This window comes from Schistocerca americana, chromosome 4 (assembly GCF_021461395.2).
Source record: "Schistocerca americana isolate TAMUIC-IGC-003095 chromosome 4, iqSchAmer2.1, whole genome shotgun sequence".
NCBI classification, from domain to species: domain Eukaryota; kingdom Metazoa; phylum Arthropoda; class Insecta; order Orthoptera; family Acrididae; genus Schistocerca; species Schistocerca americana.
In genome coordinates, this window is record NC_060122.1 from 416,373,743 (window position 1) to 416,399,700 (window position 25,958).

At 38.0% G+C, this 25,958-nt stretch overlaps 1 protein-coding gene across 1 annotated transcript in view; it reads left to right on the forward strand.

Annotated features, from left to right (window-relative positions):
- LOC124613518 (nephrin-like) overlaps window positions 1–25,958 on the forward strand; it is a 296,683-nt gene that overhangs the window by 153,274 nt on the left and 117,451 nt on the right. Inside the window, exon 5 of the mRNA XM_047142228.1 lies at window positions 24,604–24,763. Coding sequence (XP_046998184.1) covers window positions 24,604–24,763 — 160 coding nt within the window. The remainder of the gene's footprint in view (window positions 1–24,603; window positions 24,764–25,958) is intronic.

Below are 25,958 nucleotides of genomic sequence, written 5' to 3' on the forward strand. Positions count from 1 at the left end.
ATTTTCTTCACTTTTCAGGACATTTTCACACTGCTTTGGAGTATATATGCTTTCGCAATCGGATGACTTCTACTTGGCAGGAGTGTAAACTTAACGCATAGTCAGGTGTTAAGGTGTTGCTTTCGCTTTCTAGATAGCTAATTTAACTGGGGAATCTGGCAAATCTTGTTCGTCATTCAGGCTATCTTAACTACACTTATTATTAGCTACGATATTAATTCTTTAATTTAATGTGTAAGCTTACAAGCCTTTAAGAAATAGGTGTAAGGTGATCATGTTTAATTTTGTGTACATTTAAGTAAAATATACAGTATCCCACTTAAATTTGCCCCCGTATTGATTACATTCTTTGTTACTGTAACGAGTGAAATATTTTCGACACTACTAGATAACATGTAAAACAGAAGGCATTTTCAAAGACTTGATACAGCCTTTTTTGTACGGTATTATTTTAATTTTCCCATAATCGGTTCTTTCTGCTCAAGTCGTACCGGCCATCCTTCGTGTTTCTGCCAGGGCAACTGATCAGTCGTGAATATTGTGCCTAAAATTTCTTCTGTCTGATATCTCAAGTTATGTTCTACCTACTTTGTCGTGGATTGGCTTTTATTTCACTTTCAGCTTTGGTTAGACTTTCATATAATCCGATCGTCAGTCTAGATAATCTCGTTGGCTCCATTCTTTTAGTATGATCATAGATCTTCCACTTGCGCTGTTTCATATCCTAATAAATGTTAATATATTTTCAGTTTTTCTTTGTGCGCTCAGTCTGTACATTACACCTCCTGTATAATTAAGACCCAACATTACGCTCATTGTTATTCGTTCTTCCTTGAGTATTTTTCCAATATCTCTAAATCGTCTTCAAATGAGTGTTTCAGAGTCAGAAAGACATTCTTGTTTGGCAGCTGTGTTGTAGTGACTCAGTTCATTATATTTTGAAATATTTCTTTGTTACAGATGTCTTTTATAAACCTGAAAGCATTTTTAATTTCGTGACGACGCATTTCGTAATTCAATTTTTGCGTGTCATATTCCTGAGTTGTTTCGATTCAATATTTGTACTCATAAACTCTCGTTTTTGCGTGTAAAGTTTTTAGAAATTTGATTGCCATGATGTTCCTAGACTTATATTTTACCTCCCGAGCTATATTTGGAGACTTACTGTTTGTACTTCTTGTTTTTTTGTTAGAAATTGTGTCCTTTGAATGTCCTGCAATAGAATCATAAGGTCGTCTGCAAATGCTAAGCAGTCTGTCATAATTCTTGTTCATTACGATTGGATTATGTCGCCAATATTGGTCTTCGCTTTTAATTTTCATCACTCTTCGATTGCTTTTTGTGAGAACACGGTTGAAAAGTAACTGAGAGAGTCCATCCCCTTGCTTCACTTCAGTTTTAACGATCCGAAATTTTTTCTCCGATTCTTTTCTTAAATGTTGTACCATTTCTTGTTTCACTAATAATTGCAGCGGTTTTTCAGAATTGGAAAGAGAGATTTACAGTCCACTAATCATAATATTTCTTTAAAACTCACGTAGATATGAACTTCATTCGTACTGCAATTTTTTTATGCTTGAGAATTAGATTCAGAGCTAAAGCTTAAGCGGAGTACAGCAATTATTTTATCTGAAATGTGATTCACATTCGTTCCATTTTACGTTCAAGTTGTCGTTGTCCTCCGTCGAGGAGACACTTCGATATAATTTTGTATGGAACAGGAAGAAGGAAAATCCAAATGTAATTATTAACTTACTTGATGTCATCGTATTATATAGTAAGTCTAACATCACATTTCTCCAGTCACAATCTATTTAGTACTATCAGTGCCACTTTTTATGGCCTATAGGCCATCTGATTTTAAGAATTCTTCACCGCTTTCATCTTCTCTTAATGTTTCTTAATTTCTCTCTCTGTTTCCTCTGTGTTTCGGACTCTTGACTCTAGATTGATTTTTAGGGGAAATTATGGTGAACAACTTTCAATTAGCACCGAGAAATTTAGAACTTCATAAATATGTTAGCAATGTTCTCCGCAGTTTTCTCGGCGGTCAAGTGTCGTTTTTCCTTTTATCTTCTTGAAGTAGATATTTGGAGAGGGAACCCATTTGAAATAAAATGTTTGTGAACTTATCAGCGTTGTGTTTTTTCGATGTTCTGGTTAACAAAGTTGACTTTTCTCATATTGTGGTTTAGTTTTCTAACCAAAACATTACCTGTTATTCTGTTTCCAGTAAATATTCATACATTGACATGGCTGATTGTAATATTCATTATTTATTGAGATGCGTGGTTCAGTGTTTGTAATCGGTGCTTGCGTGACAATACCTATGCTGAGTACTGGAAATCTTATGGAGGCAGATACACAGCGATACAGTGAGAACACTGACGCAGTGCGCCATGTATAACCAATCAACAACAGAGCTCAGCTTTCATGCACTGACAGAAAATAACGTAATATCAATGAAATAGAAGTTTTGATGGTTGTAGTTACGATGACATGTCATACGTTAGCAATAATTATTGTTTTAATATCGTAAAGCTCGAATGTACGTATCCATTGCTGTTATATGACCTGTTGGGTACCTTAATCAATTTTTTGATTTTCAGCATGTATTTTCTGAAAATATGTACATGAGGGATGGTTGTATGGCGAAGATTGTGAAAAGGGAATGAGAATAGAACTGAAAAAAAATAATTAAAATAACTTACAGCCGTGTAATTTACTTCATCGGTGGTTAGTTGCTTTTCTGGCGATGATAATGGCGGAAATCACTTAAAGCTCAGATTCTCATAGAGAATTCTTACGGCTAGCGCATCAACAATACTAAACAGAAAGTGTGTACATGTTGTATTTTCGTCGCACTAGGGAAACGAAGTAATTTATTAGACTGATGCAGGTTTTTATTATGATTTTCAGTCGTTAAACATATCCGGGGAACATCAACTGTGAAGAAGATCGCAACCAGGCAAACTACCCTGGAATAAATTCTTTAATTTCAGGCCAAAGCCTATTGTTAGACGGTAGCGAAGATTTCTCGTCCAAATGTTCAGGCGTTTATCTTTCAGCACTGGTGGTTTGCAAAAGCTATTACCTTAGATGTCTATAAACACTGCTTACTGAAAGAGAAGTTGTTATATATTGCAATATGGATGTCAGTTTCTTAGACGTGTGACATGATGAAATACATACCAGAAGGAAGAATGCGTGGCAGATGCATGTTTTCACATCTGAAATTACGCCAATTAACTGGTTTGATTGATCTCAGCTGAAATCAGTGTAGTCAAGTATTGAATAATACTTACAGCCTATATGATATTGTGCTGTTGTCACTTGCACCAGTGACAATTTTTCTGTTTCCTCTTAAAGCACATGTTCTACAGTTAGTTTTGAACCCAATTGAGTTAGCTAATATTCTGTATGCGAAACGTGTTAATATTTGTACATAAGGAACATCTTTTCCTCAAGAAATTAGGAAGATCAGTCTTTGATAATAGTGTAAAATACTTTGTAAAGCGCAAAATCACTTACATTTTTCTACACTAGAAGATAAAAATGAAGAAATTAATGAAAGACACCTCACTGCCTTCTGATCATGGAGCAAGGCTGAAGCTAGGGACGAAAAATTGAACTGATTCTACCGTCACTTCTTAGTATAAAAATTTACTTTAAATAAAAACCGCAGTACTATATATTATGTAGAACACACACAGTATGGAGTGAATGATAATGAATGTAAATAAATAATGGAGGAAAGTGCCCTAAACTTGATCCCTTGTTTTCCTGTCTCTTAATCATCTTGTAATCTGGTGGGGCCAAGGTAGGTTAGACTCCTACTACTTCCGTCAGAGTAAGTAAGTCATCAACAGCACTTGCCACTTATTAGTTCACCATCAAATATTTTTTATACTAGAGAAAGTTTTAACATTTTGCTGCAATTCTCAATATTTGCTCTTGGTGGTGGCACGTAGGCTTTTCAACCTGTATATGTTCTTGTAAAGTAAGGTTTACAGTTAATTTTCAATGTTGAAACCGTTTCGTCTAACTTTTTACTTAAAAATAATTGAGCTAACATAAAGTAGGCTATACTGGCGTAAACTGGTCCCCTCTTAGTTGCTTCAAACGGACCCCTTAAATTTTTATCTTTATAGTTTTCTTGTATTAGTTCTCACTCCTTTTCTCTTGCAGGTTTCAGGATGATAATGGTAAAGGCTGACAAGATAAAGTAGCCTACGTCTAAAATGACTAAAGCTATTGATACAGCTCAGAATCAGAACGAGTTTGGAAAACGATCAGTAAGCGATTTAATATTCCAAAATCAACAGTTATGACGTCGTCCAAAAAGTAGTAAACGTTAGGAAGCAGCAACTGGCAGAGATAAGTAACACCGAACTTCCTTTTAGAAAGAGACTGCTGGTAAAAAATAGGTTAATCTTTTCTTTAAATACGGCAATAGCGAACTGTCAGAACGTAAGCCAGCAGGAACATCCTATAACATGCCTTTTGTATTTAGGTAAGAAAACACGAAGAGAGTTTATAACCTTCTGGACGATGCTAGATCATCTGTAGTTTCAAATTATATTACGTTTTCTCTGATGTGCTACCATTTTTGTTAGATGTTATTTTGATTATTTTCGCCAGGGATCCGATTTTCGCAAGTATATTTACAAAGTCGTTAACTGTAAGGTTTTTCAAAATAACGTGTTTCGTGATGATTTTCAATTATACGTCGTAAGAATAAAATGTAAATAGTACATAGCCTTGTACGGTAACTATTACATGCTTTGTAAACAGTTTTTTGTTATTTTTTTAAAGATAAGAAATTGTGGTGCAGTTATTGACAGTTTCCTCTTATTATGGATTAAATAACGACAGAGGTTTTTTTATACGAGAAGTTTCATGAAGGCTGTCCGGAAAGTAACTCTCGTTGTTATTTTAGATGGCAAATCGCAGTAGCTGTTTAGAACTGAGGTAGTTGGATAGTTATATCGCTTCGGTCTCACCTACAGTGACCACTCAAACTACGCATTTCAATTGGAAATCTAATCAAATTAGAAGTATGTTTTAATGCTATATTAAGTACCAAAAAATCTGAAAGCAGTTAACATTTGACGGGAAATTTATACGGCCAACGGACAGGATGTGCTGAGTGAAGGTCTTAAAAGAAATTTTGGGCTTGCAGCCGGTAAATGTTAACTACACTCCAGGGCATTTCGAACTGGCGCCGGCTAGTCATCCTCACATGAACAATAGACGACTAACGAAGACGTGCGCCGTTGCACAGTTTATTGGCGCGCATTGAGAATTCCACTCATGCATCAGGATCATGGTGAGAGACAGACCGCTTTACACGGCTGGCAGTGCCCTCGCTTCGCAGTGAAGTTAGGTCCGTCACTGGTGTCATTTGTTTAAGAGAAGAAAGGCGAATGTTAATGTTACTGACAATGAGAAAAGTAGCCATCTACGTGCAGTTGTCAAAGAAGTATGTAAGGAAGATATGTAAGAAAAAATTTGGGGGAAACTGTCGTTTCACCGTATCTCAACTATCTGAGTATTTAACATGAATAGTAACCGAACAATCAGAACACCGGCTGTTCTGTGCTTTAGCTGTTTTTCGAAACCATTAGCTATCCAACTTCTCTGAAGAGGGAGTATTTCAAACCGGTAAGGAATATGATAAATGGTTAAATCTGAGTGATGACTAGGGAGAGAGTAGTGCAGAGCTGTTTTTAATATTTTCTCTAAATTTTATTCATAGTCCGACTGAGATTACTTACCGAACAGTCTGCTACCTGCATTTTATCCTAATTGGTAAACTCATGTGCTGTACAACCACATAGCACAGCTCAGTACTGCTACAAATCAGGGCACCATATCTGGGATAACTAAATACTGTGTTCGGTGCTCACTGTTCACAAGACTAAACTGCACCAGAAGCTGCAAAATTCCAAAAGGGTAGTAACCAGAAGGACATGTTTCCGTAAAAAATTTTGTGAGCACTTTCATTTTTACTGATAGTAATCAAATATCTAAGAAGCAGAGAATTTTTATCTTCAGAAAACAGCGCAGTGGTTACCAACCTTTCTGCGACAAATAAGTCTGAGAGTAATTAGGTATTAGCTAGGATCCCTAACCTCTCTCACCACCGTCATCGACATTAGTGCCTGACTAAACATCAGAATTCAGGAGTATTTTCGTTCAACACTTATTTCCAAAATGACGAAAAATAAAAGAAATTTATTTTTTGTATTGGTTTATTAAACTACGAACTAATGAGTAATGGACCACTGGTACGTCTTATTTCTAACAGCCTTTTCTTATAGACTGATAAGTAGCATTAGACTGTGTGGTATCACCACCAGACACCACACTTGCTAGGTGGTAGCCTTTAAATCGACCGCGGTCCGTTAGTATACGTCGGACCGGCGTGTCGCCACCATCAGTGATTGCAGGCCGAGCGCCGCGACACGGCAGGTCTAGTCTAGAGAGACTCCATAGCACTCGCCCAGTTGTACAGCCGACTTTGCTAGCGATGGTTCACTGTCTGCATACGCTCTCATTTGCAGAGACGACAGTTTAGCATAGCCTTCAGCTACGTCATTTGCTACGACCTAGCAAGGTGCCATATTCAGTTACTATATGTCTTCTGAACAGATAATATTGTGAACCATGTACCGTCAAGAGCGACGTTCATCATTAATGGATTAAAGTTACGTATCAAACTAATTACGTCCGCTTTCTGAATTCTAATTCCCTGTCATGTTCCTGACCTCAGGTCAGTATAGTTCTTCCCTCCTCACGCCAGCCTGCGTGAGCTACAACGCGTGCGTTTCGGCCTCCCCTAGTAACACGATGTTGGCTCTTCTGCCAACACAACAGACTATTTGCCGATGATGCTGTAGTCCACAGGAAAGTAGTATCACACGAAAGTTGTGAACAAATCAATGCGGATTTGCAGAAAATAGATGGGTGGTGTAATGACTGGCAGCTATCTCTCAATATTAGTAAGTGTAACCTACTGCGTGTAACAAGGCGAAAATCCCCATTAATGTACGAGTACAAGATAAATGCCCAGTCTTTGGAAGCGGTACCATCCGTCAAGTATCTGAGTGTGAGTATTCGAAATGTCAAATGGCATGATCAGATTATACAATCTAACGGGCAAGGCTAACTCTAGATTGCGGTTTATTGGTAGAATGCTGAAACCATACAGTCCTTCAACAAAGGAAATTGCTTACAATGCGTTAGTTCGTCCTGTCTTATTGTCCATCAGAATGGGACCCTTACCAGTTGCGTCTAATTCAAGAGATTGTGAAGGTCCAAATAAAAGCGTCAAGATTCGTGACTGGTACCTTTAGCCACCGCGAGAGCGTTAAAAAACTGAGGCACTTTGAAGTGGGATACACTAGCAGGTAGACGACACGCTGACGGAAGGGGCTGCTCACTAAATTCCAAAATCAGATCTTCGCCGAGGATGTAGATCATATATTTACCACCAACTTTTAAATCGCGCAATGATCACCACTCAAAGATAAGGGCAATTAGAGCTCTTACTGAGGCATTCAGAGAGTCGTTTTTCGCTTGCGCGATCCGCGAGTGGAAGAGAGGGGGGGGGGGGGGGAGGTTTATGACATTGACGCGAATTGCACCCTCCGCCACACACCGCTTGGTGGCAAGCGGAGTTTATATATAGTTGTAGATGTAGATAAGGCAGTTCTTGGGGTGTTGTGAGTGCTACTTGTAACGCTGATGAGGTATTTATCTTTCTTCTATTACTATACCATATTACGTGTTGCAGATCATGCTTCCTCTAGACCACACTCCTCTATAGCGGCACTAGTAGCACTCATTCCCAGCATCTCTGTTTAAAATCAACAGAATTGAAATGTGTGCCCTATACTTACTGTTTGCAAGTCACTTGGCTGCCGGGCTCATTTCTTCTGAACTGACTGAAATTGGAGACCTCCACGTTGCGAATTCTCTGTGTCTGAACACTACCACCTATAACAATAATAATAATGATAACAATAATAATAATAATGATAATAATAATAACAAAGAACAACACGCATCAATTAAACAATCAGAGGAAAACAAAATCTTAAGACAGCCACCAGAACAAGAGCAAACAGAACATGGAGTGACACACATGTTAGATATAGAAGAAAAATTTCAGCTGGCATATATAGAATACAAAGACACAAATACAGACATTAGACCATTCTTGCTTAGACCACCAAATAATTCACAAGTCGAAACCACAGTAACAACTATCAACACAATCATACACAACAAAATAAATGAAAATACAACTATGGGAGAGTTACAACTACTGATTTATGTAGGAGCACTCACTACACTAAATATACACAGTAGGCAGAGATCGTAACCAACCAACACACAGAAGAAACCCGCCAAACCAGCATGGCAACGTAGGCTACAGATCAGAATAGAAAAACTTAGAAAAGACATCAGACAGCTAACACAATTTATAAGAAATGAAATAGCAGACAAAAAACTAAAAATGTTAGGTAAAATCTCACAACAAGAAGCGACAGAGCGAGTAGATGAAAAGAAGCAGAAATTACAAGCATTGGCCAAACGACTTAGAAGATACAAAAAAAGAAAAAATAGAAGAAAACAAAACCAAACATTCAATACAAACCAAAATAAATTTTACCTGACAATAGACTACACACACATTAAAATAGACAATTCACCAAACATAACAGACGAGGAACACTTCTGGAGCGACATATGGTCAAACCAAGTACAACATAACAAGCATGCACGGTGGATGCAAGCAGAAAGAGAGACATAAAAAATGATACCACAAAGGCCTGAGGTAATAATTTTGCAACATGAAGTCACCCGAGCAATTAATTCTACGCACAATTGGAAAGCCCCTGGAAAAACAGAATTTACAGATAGAAACAAGACAAAATCTATAAATACTTACGCTATACCAATATTGACCTATTCATTTGGAGTAGTGAAATGGAGTAACACAGAACTAGAAGCACTCAATACACTTACACAATCACAATGCCACAAATATAGAATACATCACATACATTCAGCAACAGAAAGATTCACATTAAGCAGAAAGGAAGGAGGAAGGGGATTTATCGACATAAAAAACCTGCATTATGTACAGGTAGACAATCTAAGAAAATTCTTTATAGAACGAGGAGAAAGTAGCAAAATACACAAGGCAATCACTCATATAAATACATCGGCTACACCATTGGAATTTCATATGCACTTCTACAACCCTTTAGATCACATAACATCAACAGATACAAAGAAAGTAAACTGGAAAAAGAAAACACTACATGGCAAGCACCCGTATCAACTAACACAGCCACACATCGATCAAGATGCATCCAGCACATTGCTAAGAAAAGGCAATATATACAGTGAGACGTAAGGATTCATGATTGCAATACAGGATCAAACAATAAACACTAGATATTATAGCAAGCTTATTATTAAAGATCCCAATACCACAACAGATAAATGCAGACTTTGCAAACAACAAATAGAAACAGTAGATCACATTAGAAGCAGATGTACAATACTAGCAAATACAAAATAACCCAGAAGACATGACAATGTAGTAAAAATAATACATCAACAAATTGTCATACAACATAAGCTAATAAAACAACACGTTCCCACATACAAGTATGCACCACAAAATGTACTGGAGAATGATGAATATAAAATATACTGGAACAGAACCATTATAACAGATTAAACAACACCACATAACAAACCTGACATCATACTCACCAATAAAGAGAAGAAATTAACACAACTAATCGACATATCCATACCCAAAACAACAAATATACAGAAGAGCACAGGAGAAAAAATTGAAAAATACATCCAACTGGCTGAGGAATTCAAGGACATGTGGCATCAGGATAATGTAGACATTTACCAATTATACTATCAACTACAGGAGTCATACCACACAATATCCACCAGTATATCAACGCAATACAGCTACATCCCAACGTATATATACAACTACAGGAATCTGTAATTATTGATACGTGTTCAATTACCCGAAAGTTCCTAAATGCAATGTAACATACACAGTTAAGAGGTCCGCGTCCCTTTCCAGTTTTAACCAGACATAACGTCTGAGAAAGGAAAGAAATAATAATATGTAGTAGCCATTACATAGTTACTGTTGTGATGTGCTATCAGCTAGTTTTTTTCTCAGTGGCAGAGAGTAATGAAGCCGATTCCATTGCGGGGAGCACCTACAACTCGTAGTACGCATTTACCTGAGATATACAAACATATATGACGTGTACATATCAGTTTTGCCGTCATAGATGCATGGTACAAAGTAAATAGTACGTGTGTCGTGGGCGTTGTTGAGACTTTCTTTTTACAAGCTGTAACCTCTGTCAAATTGAGTCACGCACTAATGCAAGTGCATGTACTTGGAAAGAAATGCAATTATTGTAACTAATGTAATCGCTGTTAATCGCTTTAAATAGTGATATCAGTAATTACCATTAAAAATAATTTTGTTTTGTGACCGGAACAACGTCGACGCTTTTGTTTTTACCCCTCATAATATTTCATTTTATCCCTCAGGAAATACTTACTTCCACGTTGGAAAGAACTGAAATGGAATAATCAACTCTTAAAAGCTATATATAGATGATAAAAGAGTGTCTTGATGCAAGAAAGCCATGTTCTCTAGTGAAATGTTACGGGTTGACGTCTCAGACTGCGACCGATTGATGTAGGAACGGGTAAACACACCAATGTGTGGAACTAGGTCATACAGCACACATCCATCAGAGTATCTATGCTGTCATTGATTGGCGTTGACATATTTATAAATGTGCTGAAACTGTCACTACAATCACGACAGATTTTACAGCGTCGCATTTTTTACTGCCCTGGTTACGTTAATGTCGCAGTATGTGGTCCCCTCCCTCCTACGTTCTCACATGAAAAGAATACTTTTGGACTTGAGTGCCATAGAACAGGATCCATATTGTGCTTTCACCGAATGCATTTATTTAGTTGCATCATTGCACAACAGAACCGTGCCGGAAACCTTTAACAGCAAAGCATGTCTGTTACTTTTTTCATAGGAAGTGGCATAGAATAAATTTTATATTCAGTGGGATGGAATTTATTCGTTATTTGGAAGAATACACAAAGCACCACAACAACTAATCTAAAATTATCTCTAGGAGGGTGCAGAAGTCTCTGCTGTAGAAAAAAATAGATACCCTGAAACACATTAGGTGGCATTAGTTTATCCGTTTTGGTTGGAGCTAAAAGTAGCTGTTTTTGTAAATTACGCTGGAGGAAATATTGCAGCTAAATTGCGACTTGTTACAGTGTTACATTAGATGCCGTTACTTTTCTCAGATAAATCTTGAAACACTAAGTAAATGCACCAAGATTGCCCACACACAAATCGCATAAACGCCAAACGTGACAGATGAATGAGACATGGTATTAATCGCTCCATTCGATTAAACTCCTAAATTTTAACAAATATATCCTTTGAATTATGAAGTACAGCAAAATATCTAGGATCGTAGTACTATGTACAGAAACGACCTCGTCTGAAGGAGCACATTTGATTTGTGGATGAAGTACGTGTTTAACGTGTAAACAGAGAAACACAGGACACAGAATACTGACGTAACAACTAAAGCAAGAGTAAAATTTTGCTATTAGACAAGTAGGGGGCTTAAAACCTGCGTGGGTCTCCCAGGCGTAGAAGTTCGTGATGTTTTTAACCGTCAGCATATGAGGATGGCACCCGGTTCTGATTCACATTTTAGTGTGGTGTCCACTTGGAACACGGAGATATTGTGTCAGATGAAGTTTTAAACACTGCTCCGAATGAAATGATATCTTTTAAAGTTTATACGTCTGTCCATACGTGGACCTACCACTATCTTCATTTTCTTTTTTTCAGCTTAATGGCACTTATAATGTCCGTCTCGTAGAAACAAAATTTAACAAACTCTCATTGTTTTAAAGTGTTTTAGAGGCTAAGTGGGTAGCAAAATTTTAGAACATTCTTAAGGACTTACACATTAATTACGTACTATTTAGAACTTAGTTCGAGGTAATTAGATTGTAGGAAATCAGTATTTTCCATAAATACCCGTAAAAAAGTTGTCAACGGTTCAGAGGCAGATCTTTCGGAAGTTCTTATTTCACATTTAATTCACTACAACAAAGTTTTCCACTTTCTTCGTGTGCATGATAGTCAACATGAATTTGAAAAAGCGCTATTTGAGAGCAGCATTCCTTATGTGGATATTGTAATCGGAAGTTTTCTATGACTTTTGCACTTTCACGGCTAGCTCTCAGTACAGAAGCAAATTCCTAACCAGAGTCCTCAGTTTCCTGTAAAATTTGTCGTTGCAGTGACATTCCTCAATTGGCTGAACTCCATTTGGAGCATCTGTCTTTCTCACACGATTTACTTCAAACGCATTGCTCGTGAGTGTCGATTGGAAATCACATGTCCATATATCCTCCAGTAAGGAAGGATGTAAAAGATATGTGCTAATATGTTTTTATATTCTTTCAGGGAAGCTGCTTCATTTAAAACAACATAGCACACAAAATAATACGATAAGTAACAAGTATTTACCTCAGAGCTAAGATTCTCGAGTAACTCTTAAATTCTGCGCAGCTTATTCTGTATCTGGCTGACAAAAAAACCAATAACTTCATAGAGAATAATATTTAATGGAATGCAGTTCTACAGCAAACAATATGTGCTAGTCATTTACCTTATAAGGAAAATGGTGGACAACTAGCTCGTAGGGATGCTAAATTACAGTCGATCGCTGCTTCTATGTGTTGTATCGAAATCAAGGACTTCGTTCGTGGTCGTAATTGTGGAGATGATTACCAGTAATCAACGACGATACCGCACGGTGGAATCAGACGCTAGTCATGTTACTCATGGAAGATAACTTGAAATAGTGTGCAGTTAAAGTAACAACGTCCACGCAGCGGAACGGTACTAGTATGTGTATGTGTGTGTGTGTGTGTGTGTGTGTGTGTGTGTGTGTGTTTACGGGGCTGACTTAATTTATTCATGCTTGACGGTGGCGTTATAAATGTCTTACAGATATTATTAAAAATGCCCCTATGGTAGGGAGTAACATAAGGTCACCATAAAAATGGTTACCAGGCAGAGTACTTTATGTTAAATTAGTACGAACACTGAACTTTTGTAGCGTAGATAGACACAGAAAGCGAGTGGAGCGAAATCACCTGTTCTGTCATTACTTGGACCTGCGCTGAATGTATGGATGTATCGTTGTCGAAAGTAAAATATAAGCCGGCCTTAAAGTGATCCTTCCTAAGAAGAAAAATGTGCCTTAAAGGCTGATTCTAACGCATCAGACCAATTTGAACGTGAAACACTTAAATATTTGTTCAGATATACCTACGCCGGAGAGATGTTCGATATGCACAACGACAATCACTCTTAACAGTGACAAAATAACACTGTCAAAAGCAATATGATAAGTGTAAAAAATACGCTACAGCTTCCGGGAACGAAACATATGGTTACTGGTAAGATAACGTGGTATGATATTAAACGCTGTAACCTACAGAAAACTGTTGAATACAAACAATTCTATCAAATTTACATCACGCCTTTATAAATGTGGAATGACACTAATATAACGCCAAAATGTCTGGAACTGTTCATCACATTATTAAATTTGAAAAATATATCGAAGTTGGTTGGTTGGTTGGTTTGGGGAAGGAGACCAGACAGCGTGGTCATCGGTCTCATCGGATTAGGGAAGGATGGGGAAGGAAGTCGGCCGTGCCCTTTCAGAGGAACCATCCCGGCATTTGCCTGGAGTGATTTAGGGACATCACGGAAAACCTAAATCAGGATGGCCAGACGCGGGATTGAACCGTCGTCCTTCCGAATGCGAGTCCAGTGTCTAACCACTGCGCCACCTCGCTCGGTATATCGAAGTCATCCGGTTCCGATAACCTACATTCTTGGGCCTGAACTGAAAATCTTTGCTCAAAAGATGTTTAGGTAAATAACTGCAGTTGGTGATAAATTAAACGCTGTCCCTCCATCCATCTCCTCCCCCCCCCCCGCGCCGCTGGCGCCACGATGTAGAAGCCACTATTTAATGAAGGCAACGGGAGCAAACGCAACCGTGATTAACTGTCAACGACGGTATCAAATTCAGTACAAGAAAATAAAAATAATTTTCGTGAAAAAGTCTGACAAAACCCCTAGACACATATTTAAGAGTCAAAGAGATGAAATGACAGCAAGTAGGAACACACAGAGATCTTAGACTCCCCCCCCCCCCACCCATTATGTTAAGAACGCAGTTTAATACAGTCGCTTTGGAAGCACAAAATTAAGCAACGTATTTATTCATTCATATACAGACAAATCTACTAACTGTGGTGAATGAAAACCAATTAAACAAAAAGCTTTAGTGCGATTCACCATAGGAAATAGTTTAAAATGAAATTTTTACTAGCGAAAGGCCTGATAAAGTGATAGATATGGAACGTAGAGATAATTTGACAGTGTCAACGGTTTATTATCCCTTTACTTGTGCCATGTTCCAACCAAGCAACATCAAATTGCATGCTGTTTTGTGCAACATGTATCCAGTTTCATCCTTGGATGGACCTTAATTTTTGCGAGCAACATTTAAGCTCTGACATAGTTTTTTGAACTCTGCTGAAGTTTCTAAATAATGTGCATCTTTAGCAGACATCGTGTGAGGTTACGTGAGTATCAGGTGCCTGTGCGGTTGCTTCTTTCGAATATTACTGCCGTTTTTCCTGTGTAGACTAAGCTACTTATAAACGGTAAGAGGAAGTCTTGCAAATAGGTTATTGGAGAAACGTGTTGACAAATACTTACTTGCAACTTTCCAAATGGTCTGATCGTTTTTGAGAAGAGGAAGCCTGACTTTGAAGGAAACTTCAGCTCCAGTGCCAGTGAATTACGTACGATACTACAGGTTGGCGCACTGACCAGACTAGGGCCGCAGGGAAAATTTGAGCTTGGCCTTCAGGGGTATTCGACTATAAGTGTTGGAAAATATGGAACTGTTCGGTATTTTACATGAAAAATGAACTTTTTGAGACTTTTACATGAAGTAGTGCAAAACGTGAAAATTTATTCTGCTACAGGAACAACATTGTAATATTTAGATCGTAGCACCGGTGTATCATTTGTGAGCAACGATACAAAAAGGCAACATACCGTATTTTGAAAAAACGGTATATCAGTGTGTCGACATGACAATATACGTCTAGTTTAAATAACGCAGTATCTTTTGTTCACAATATTTCTGTATGTGCCAAATAAGGGATTAATAACGAAGCATGAAGGAATGATACTGTGATATTGGGGAAAATATAACTAACTGATAAGAATTTAAAAATGAAATATGCATATATTTTTCACCTAAAATTGAACTGACGTGAGTGGCCCAGGCTTACAATAATGAAGGTGGTCCTACCAAGAGCAACAACAATTACAACCAGTTGCCACCATCGATGCTACGTTGATGCTAAAGTTGGCGTATTTTGTCCTCGCACCACTGATCAGTCTCACAATCAACAAGGAATCGTGAGGGTGATAAGTTGGCTTAGACCTCATTTGCAGACCACTAAGGAAAACTAGGAGCTTCATCTCAATTCCGCTTTCAGCCTAATCACACACGTTGCTATTATTTTGAAATTGCAGCAGAGCATATGTCTAGCTCAAATCAACGTTCTAAGATCTTTTAATGCAAAAGGTTGATGCTCGCCAAAATCATTTCAATGAATGTTTGTTTTTACATGCAACAAACAATTAGCTGTAATATCCATATAGAAAATTCCATACAAACTTTCAGTTGGCATTGTTTATTAATAAATGGAAATTCATTACCTCCACAATGCGGAGATGTCAAACTACCAATATGCTTATGAGAATATTCCATACAAAATGAGAATATCGCTAGAAAATTCGCATTACAAACTTTTCGATACCTAGTACTCTCTTTCTAGAGAAAGTCTCCGTTTCTCTGAGGATACTAACCATTTTTCTGAAATACGGCGTTAACAGAAGGACTTTTGATGGCTATGATGAGCCTGATTTCTTTGTAAAATACACTTTCCTAATCGATATGACTGCGAATAATATGTTCAATACTGATGTTTACTCTTTACCATCAAAATGAGGAAAAATTACGAAATCCAATTATAACGTGTAAATCATTGTTATCAAAAGGGCCAGAGAGACGCAGATGAATATCTTCTATAAAATAAAAATCATATTCAACAGAATGAATTTCCGTACTGTATATTAGGCCTATAGAGAGGAAATATGGACCGGAAATGCTCAAATATTCATCCGAAATATAAAAATCTACACACTGATACGGTATCCACCCTTGTTCGAAGAATCTGATTAACAAATGTTTTCCACATCAACACATAACCGTACGTGTACCATCATATCGCTAGCTAGTGAGTTACTACACTTTTGTAGCCTTCTACCACTGAATTTTCTATCACTTTACAGTCAGTTTTAACATCTTCCACCAGTAGCTCCATAAGGATGACAAATACATGGTGCAGATGTACTACCTGAACCACTGAGTCCGCTACTGAGCCAGATAACAGCATGAACTGATGATAATGGATGAAGTTTCTCATTGTTTTGTTCCTTTAAAACTAACTTGAAAATTGATACCTGGTGCGATGTGGCACTGATTACTTTTTTATTTTTTACCGAGCTTTCTCATTCTTGTTACGCTTCTTTCCCTATATAGCTATACCCACCTTTGCAGCTTCCTTTATACATTTTGACGTACACCTATTGGTGTATGTTGTTGTTGTTGTTGTTGTGGTCTTCAGTCCTGAGACTGATTTCATGCAGCTCTCCATGCTACTCTATCCTGTGCCAGCTTTTTCATCTCCCAGTACCTGCTGCAACCTACATCCTTCAGAATCTGTTTAGTGTATTCATCTCTTTGTTCCCCTCTACGCTGCCCTCCAAAATTAAATTGGTGATCCCTTGATGTCTGAGAACATGTCCTACCTACCGGTCCCTTCTTCTAGTCAAGTTGTGCCACAAATTTCTCTTCTCCCCAATTCTGTTCAATACCTCATTAGTTATGTGATCTACCCATCTAATCCTCAGCATTCTTCTGTAGCACCACTTTTCGAAAGCTTCTATTCTCTTCTTGTCCAAACTATTTTTCGTCCATTTTTCACTTCCACACATGGCTACAATCCATACAAATACTTTCATAAACGAATTTCTTACACTTAAATCTATACTCGATGTTAGCAAATGTCTCTCCTTTAAAAACACTTTCCTTGCCATTTCCAGTCTACATATATCCTCTCTACTTCGACCATCATCAGTTATCTTGCTCACCAAATAGCAAAACTCCTTTACTACTTCAAGTGTCTCATTTCCTAATCTAACTCCCTCACTATCGACCCGACTTAATTCGACAACATTGCATTATCCTCGTTTGGCTTTTGTTGATGTTCATCTTATATCCTCCTCTCAAGACTCTCTCCATTCCGTTCAACTGGTCTTCCAAGTCCTTTGCTGTCTCTGACAGAATTACAATCTCATTGGCTAACATCAAAGTTTTTATTTCTTCTCCATGGAATTTAATAACTACTCTGAATATTTCTTTTGTTTCCTTTAATGCTTGCTCAATATACACATTGAATAACATCGGGGAGAGGCTATAACCTTGACTCACTCCCTTCCCAACGACTTCTTCGCTTTCATGTCCCTCGACTCTTAAAAAACTGCCATCTGGTTTCTGTGCAAATTGTAAATAGCCTTTCGCTCCCTGCGTTTTACCCCTGTCACCTTCAGAATTTGAGAGAGAGTATTCGAGTCAGCATTGTCAAAGGCTTTCTCTAAGTCTAAAAATGCTAGAAACGTAGGTTTGCCTTTCCTTAATCTATCTTCTAGGATAAGTCGTAGGGTCAGTACTGCCCCACGTGTTCCGTTATTTCTATGGAATCGAAACTGATCTTCTCCGAGGTCGGCTTCTACTAGTTTTTCCATTCGTCTGTAAGGATTTCGCGTTAGTATTTTGCAGCCATGAGTTATTAAGCTGATAGTTGGGTAATTTTCACATCTGTCATCACATGCTTTCTCTGGGATTGGAAATAGTATATTCTTCTTGAAGTCTGAGGGTATTTCACCTGTCTCATACATCTTTCTCTCCAGGTAGTAGAGTTTTGCCAGGACTGGCTCTCCCAAGGCTGTCAGTAGTTCTAATGGAAAATAATCTACTCCCGGGCCCTAGTTTCGAATTAGGTCTTTCAGTGCCCTGTCAAATTCTTCACGCAGTTTCACATTTCCCATTTCATCATCTACATCCTCTTCCATTTCCATAATACTGTCCTCAAGTACATCGCCCTTGTATAGACTATATACTCCTTCCAACTTTCGTCCGTCCCTTCTTTGCTTAGAACTGGGTTTTCATCTGAGCTCTTGATATTCATACAAGTGGTACTCTTTTCTCCAAAGGTCTCTTTAATTTTCCTGTCGGCAGTATCTATCTTATCCCTAGTGAGATAAGCCACTAAATCCTTACGTTTGTCCTCTAGCCATCCCTGCTAAGCCATTTTGCACTTCCTGTCGATCTCATTTTTGAGACGTTTGTATTCCTTTTCGCCTGCTTCATATACTGAATTTTTATTTTTTCTCCATTCATCAATTAAATTCTATATTTCTTCTGTCACCTAAGGATTTCTACTGGCCCTCTTCTTCTTACTTACTTTATCCTCTGCTGCCTTCACTACAGCAACCCTCAAAGCTGCCCATTGTTCTTCTACTGTATTTCTTTCCCCAATTCCTGTCAATCGTTTCCTTATGCTCTCCCTGAAACTCTGTACAACTTCTGGTTTAGTCAGTTTATCCAGGTCCCATCTCATTAAATTCCCACCTTGTTGCAGTTTCTTCAGTTTTAATCTACAGTTCATAACCAATAGATTGTGGTCTGAGTCCACATCTGCCCCTGGAAACGTCTGACAGTTTAAAACCTGGTTCCTAAATCTCTGTTTTATCATTATGTAATCTATCTGATACCTTCTAGTATCTCCAGGCTTCTTCCATGTGTACAACTTTCTCTCATGATTCTTGAACCAAGTGTTAGCTGTGATTAAGTTAAGCTCTGTGTAAAATTCTACCAGTCGGCTTCCTCTTTCATTTCTTACCGCCAATCCATATTCACCTACTATGTTTCCATCTCTTCCTTTTCCTTTTATCGTATTCCAGTCACCCATGACTATTAAATTTTCGTGTCCCTTCACTATCTGAATAATTTTTTTATCTCATCATACATTTCATCAACTTCTTCGCGTTCTGCAGAGCTATTTGGCATTCAAACTTTTACTACTGTAGTAGGCGTAGGCTTCGTGTCTATAAGGCCACAACAATCCTTTCACTATGCTGTTAGTAGTAGCTTACCCGCATTTTTTTATTTATTATTAAACCCGCATGACGCCTATTTGATTTTGTATTTATAACCCCGTATTCACCTGACCAAAAGTCTTGTTCCTCCTGCCACCGTACTTCACTAATTCACACTATATCTATCTCTAACCTATCCATTTCCCTTTTTAAATACTTGCTCCAGCGTTAGAAAAATATTAAGACACAAAGTGTGAAGACCCTTTTTTCAAACGCCTCCTATATTACTGAAATACTGAATACTGTTGTGATGATACAAGGCGCGTAAATTAAGTAATCGTGTCTAGCACTACGGTATTATATTTTCATGTAGTATTATTTGGCAATGTATTGGTTTTTACAGTGTTATATTCACTTCACAATTTCTTTCCTGCCACGCTGAAGAAAATGTTATCTATTGAACTTGACTGTGTACTCTCACACATCTCAGTAGACGTTATTGGTAAAATAGTATCAATGTTGGTACAAAATAAAGGTAGATACAAGACTCTGAGTGTGGGTCGTGAATCTCCATGGATAACGTAGTCGGTAAGCGCAGTGTTCGTGAAAGATTAGTTTCTGAGTTCAAGTTCCAGTCCAGCATACGGTTTTAATACGCCAGCGTATCTCACAACGCTTCTCCATCCGCTGAAAAGATTTGTTCTTTTACAAGCCCACTTTCGACAAATAACACCTCTTGTTAGGTGAGTAGTGACAAAGCATTACGCACTTAGTAATACGTTGATACTGATCGGAAACGGTTATTCTAATTTTTATTTGAACCGGAGATTTGTAGAAGAGGCTGAGGTAGGCAGCATAACTACCACATATTTGTTGTATTCAGTTACATAAATGTCTTGGTATTGACAGGTATCGTACTTATTACAGAATTATATCTCATTTCACAACATACTAATCGGATTTCTAATCCTGTGAAGATGTTACCACTTGAGTGACCCGTAAATAATGAAAGTATTCCAGAGTAGTTGGTTTCGTTACAGTTGAGGCAGTATAATTTGTAGCGTCGTAGTAGAACTTGAATACTGTCTAAGTAAATCGTCAGAAAAATCAATGTCTGTGGATGTGACACAGAAATGCGGAGTAGGCCTGTTACTACTGTTTATTTGAAGTGATATGAAGCTGTTATTATTGTGACAATGAATACCACAGCATTTATCTCAGCAGAAAGGAATGGAACTCTCTATGAAAGGTAATAATTCAGAACTGGCAGATAAATATTGGAAGAACAAAGGTAACTGGGATGAAATTTTGGATAATGGGAGAAGTAATTCAATTCATCTTCGAATGAAGGCGATACAAAACTATTCAAGAAGATAATAAGTAAACCAAAAGAAGAAATGACAAAGATAAAGGGAAACGGATGCAGAACAAAAGTGGAGAAATGGAAATGGCTTTTGGAAAGACAAATTAAGCATATAATATAATTAAAACAAAGTTCGTGTAAATAAATGCATTAAGAATGCAAAAGAAATTCGACGCGGAGGAGATAATTGTTAGGCAGATAGAACACACTGAGGGCCTGACGTCTCCGCTTTTGCTCGTCTAGGGGAAGATCTTATTACGTGAAATGCATCAGTCTGATTTACAATAAAACTGTGGGATGGTTACTGGCAATTGGTAGGAATTCGAATTGATACGTAGAAACATATATGCAGGTTTTAAATCTCTAAGGTAACTACACGTGATTTAAGTTTTCACAAATCACATTTATTGCCCAGTCAATAAATATTATTGTCTCTGGTGATCAACCTACCAGTACCACGGCAACAAATAATGTGATTCGTGCACCAAACGGTGGATAACAACAGACCATAAATTTAATAAATTAATAACCTAGCCGGAAGAATAACAGACTATGTTCGAAGCTACGAATTACGACAAGTTGTCAATTAGATATTAAATTCAAATAACGTTTTCCGCTAACTGCTCCGCCACACCGCAAAATTGTCAGAGTCGTAACTGATCCTGAGTAATTGTAAGTCTTGCGACTCTCCCAGATACTAAGTCGAAAACTGCACAAAATTTGTCAGAGTCCACATGGAACGAGAAATATTTTCAGACACGGAAGTCGCAGCTGAACCACCGCTCATATCGACCTACAGACCTCAGACCAGACAGACCGACCACCAGGCTGCGAGAACCAGACAACCACGAGTGTTGTTACTGCCAATACATACTACCATGCTATCAGTGTATTTGTCTTCATATATAAAATGCTGAAATTAATCGATTTCCAGTTAAATCAAATCTTTCATCTTCTCAGAGTTATCGATCGTAGGATAATCGCAGTCGACACGCCTCTTCGGAAGCAACAGTTTGAACTCTCCACTTCCTTTGTGACATGATTACATTAAAAGTTATAAAGTGCTTAAGTTATAAGTACATATATTTTACTCTTTAACTACTTTTATACAAAACACTCAGATGATATCTTTATATCATGTGATGAGTAATAAATCGCTCTTTCATATGATAACTCGTGTCTTTCTCTACACACTATGGTTTGGGCTGGACGTGCGCAAGTGATTACAGGCAATTTAGGCTTTCCACCGGCCAGTGCCACTGACTTCAGGGACTTGCTAAAAATCGCACACGTGTTCCGCACTCCGCTTTGCGAAAGCGAGACGTTGAACGGCGGAAAACGTAGGTTCCGTGAGGCGAGAGCCGTGAATCCATCCCATAATAGCTGCATGCGCAGTTCAAGTTTGGCGCTTTACCTTTACAACTAATTCCTTGAAACAACATCTCGTGTTACAACATGTACATCGCATTCGTAAGAAAAACTTTTTCGATCCTATAGAAACAAAGATTTGAAGCATTCAGTACGTCTACAGAGTCTTCATTAATACGTTAACCCCAGGATGCATCAAAGAGGTCTTTTGGACCCGGCAACCTTCCACTTTATCAATAAAATCGCTTAAAAATTGTTCATTTTGGTTTAAAATCTGTGTAATCCTTGGAAACAATGGCTTTTTTTAAAGAAAACATTATTTGGTGCAAATCAAATCATCTATTTTTCTTTAGTAATTTTTTAATGCACACATCTAATGCGTGGGAGCACTCCTTAAGACCCATTAGCGAACAAGCCATCTTTCAAATGATTTATTTATCTTTGGCCTGAACACAACATTATCTTGGCAAGATTACTGATAACAATCAATGGTTCGGCAAGTATTTACTCATTGTTGGAAACTCAGAAGTGCTGAAGAGGCTGCAGCAGAAGATTCTTTTTTGACATAAGCGAATTCTTTCAGCCCACAACAGTTTCAGGTGAGCATAAGTTTAATTTCATGAACTGAATGACTATGAACGATACTTTTACCCTTTGCTTACAGCACATATTACATTACATCTGTTTCAAACAAAAAGAACATCTGAAGTCATCACAGGTGGCCTCAATTTTAGTTAACGGTTCGTGAAAGGCTTGAAGATAAAATTCTCTTAGACTGTGATTTAGACACTCATGGAGCCTAGGATAATAAATCTGCAACTTGCAGCATTCGAAGCGAAGACTAATTACAACGTTGATTTCAGTTTTGGTCGTTATGGAAGTGAGTGGCGCCACATACCGTCTCCACGATCTAGATGTCTAGTACAAAATAACATAAACATTCAAAGTGAACGATTAACAGGTATTATAGATGTTGCTTCAAGAATTTCATGGGACAATTTTATATTCGAGAAGTTCGTGCGTTGTATAAATTATAAACGCAGACACATTCGTAGTATGAAGAACACAAAGGCAATATATTACAGCTGAGGAGGTGAATGCTTTTTTTGGACCCTGATCGGACAAAATAAATCAGTTTGGCTTCTGCTGTAAAAAAAAGCAAATTTGGGAGAACCCTCAACAGTTACTGTTATAAATAGGATTTTTACAGGAATAACATTATTTGAAGAACTTTTGCAGGGAAAGTTTACAGATATGGTAACTTTGAAAGAGAACAACATGGAAATTCCATCAGAAATGAGTCCTTCCCTATAAACAGATGTCAGGTCCTTATCACATGCTTTCAAACACAGTTAGGCAAATATAGATTGCGTGGTTAAAAAGAGCCAAAGTGTCGTACTGGTAAGTTCTCTGCACCACGGTGCCACAAAAGAGAAAGGGCCTAAAAAGGAACCATAGTTCAATAACAAATTTAAATCGGGAGTTTATTCTCTTGTTCAGAATCCAATATCATACAAATGCAAGAAACAGCCAAGATGTTAGCCCTTAGAGTTACGGACAAACGTAATAGATATAGGACCCATTTTCACAGCAACATCCCAAATATCACAAAGGTAGATCTGATAAAATGATATCTTTCGTCCAGGACATTTTTACAACAAATATTATGTACTCATATGGAGAAATGACTCAGCAACCCATGCCTCCAGAGGAATGTTTCACAAGGCATAGATGTGACGTTACTCACAAAAAAGCGAGTACTAGAGCATCACCAAAAGAAGTAGTTATGTGTGCTGAGATAGATCAGAGAGAAAAAGTTACCAAATAATCAGAAAATGCACAAAGCATACTGCCAAAGACATTTTTATCATTCTAAACTAAAATATACTTATTATACTTCACGTAAATGTATAGGCAAGGTCTAAAGTTTTATAATATCCCCAATTTAGTAGCCTTCTGAAGACGACAAATTTAATTGTCGGAACCGGTAAGGCATAATAAAACGTGTTTGCAACTGATCACTGAAATTTATCCTAAAAAATTAATTATAATGAACCGGGTAATTTTCCTAAACAGAACTTCTGCAAAAGCCCCTGTAAAATTGTAGGTTTGTTGCTTAATCTAACAAAAATTACAACACATTTCATAAGATTATAGTTCGTGCGTTAGAATAAAAGTCACAGCATTATAATAAATCCTTCCTTACTCGTTTTGTCACCAAACTCTTCAATAAATAATATTTTTGTCTGTTGTGAGATGAGGGTCCTGTAGACCCCACTTTTGTGAGTCCAGCCAAGCATCCAAGCATTAATAAAGCGATACAATATCCATCGTGGCATTCTACTTGTGCACGCATTACGTCAGTGAAAGCGAGACACAATGGCAGACAGCAAGTAAGCGGTCACCTTTTCTCCAACAGGGCGAGGTGATACTGCACAACACGTCAGCGGGCGTGATTGTCAGCAGCAGCCACCTGGCGCTGCAGTCGGTGACCCGCAAGCAGGCTGGCAGCTACTCCTGCATCGCGTCCAACGTCGAGGGCGACGGCCGCAGCAACGTCGTCAACCTCGCCGTCAAGTGTGAGTGAAACATTCAAGCTTGCTTCATACTACCACTCAGGAAACCCTCAGCTACACCCAGAGGCCGGGTTTCTTAATTTTTCATCTTACAATTGGTACTCACATGAGTGACACTGACTGTTATAGAACTTCGTTCCTTTCGGCCAAATATATCTGTAGACTGGGAATATTAGAGCACAAGCGTTCTTGCTCGGGAATATTTGTGAGAGAACTTCTAGTAATGGCACTGCCCTGATGATGTTGCTGTTGTTGTGGTCTTCAGTCCAGACACAGGTTCGATGAGCTCTCCATGCTACTCTATCCTGTGCAAGCTTCTTCATCTCTCACTACCTATTGCAACCTACATCCATCTGATTCTGTTTATTGTATTCATCTCTTGGTCTACCTCTACGATTTTTACCCTCCACGCTACTCTCCAATACTAAATTGGTGATTCCTTGATGCCTCAGAATTTGCCCTTCTTCTAGTCAAGTTGTGCCACAAAGTTCCCTTCTGTTCAGTACCTCCTCATTAGTTATGTGATCTACCCATCTAATCTTCAGCATTCTTCTGTAGCACCACATTTCGAAAGCTTCTATGCTCCTCTTGTCCACACTATTTATCGTCCAAATTTCCATACATCGCTACACTCCATACCAATACTTTCAGAAACGACTTCTTGACACTTAAATCTATACTCAATGTTAAGAAATTTCTCTTCTTCAGAAATGCTTTCTTTGCCATTGCTCGTCTACGTTTTATATCCTCTCTACTTCGACCATCATCAGTTACTTTGCTCCCCAAATACCAAAACTCATTTACTACTTTAAGCGTCTCGTTTCCTAATCTAATGCCCGCAGCATCACCCGATTTAATTCGACTACATTACATTATTCTCGTTTTGCTCTTGTTGATGTTCATCTTATATTCTCCTTTCATGACTCTGTCCATTCCGTTCAGCTGCTCTTCCAGGTCCTTTGCTGTCTGACAGATTTACAATGTCGTCGGCGAACCTCAAAGTTTTTATTTCTTCTCCATGCATTTTAATTCCTACTACTAATTTTTCTTTTGTTTACTTTACTGCTTGCTCAATATACAGATTGAATAACATTGGGGAGAGGCTACAACCCCGTCTCATTCCCTTCCCAACCACTGCTTCCCTTTCATGCCCCTCGACTCTTGAACTACCGTCTCGTTACTGCACAAACTGTAAATA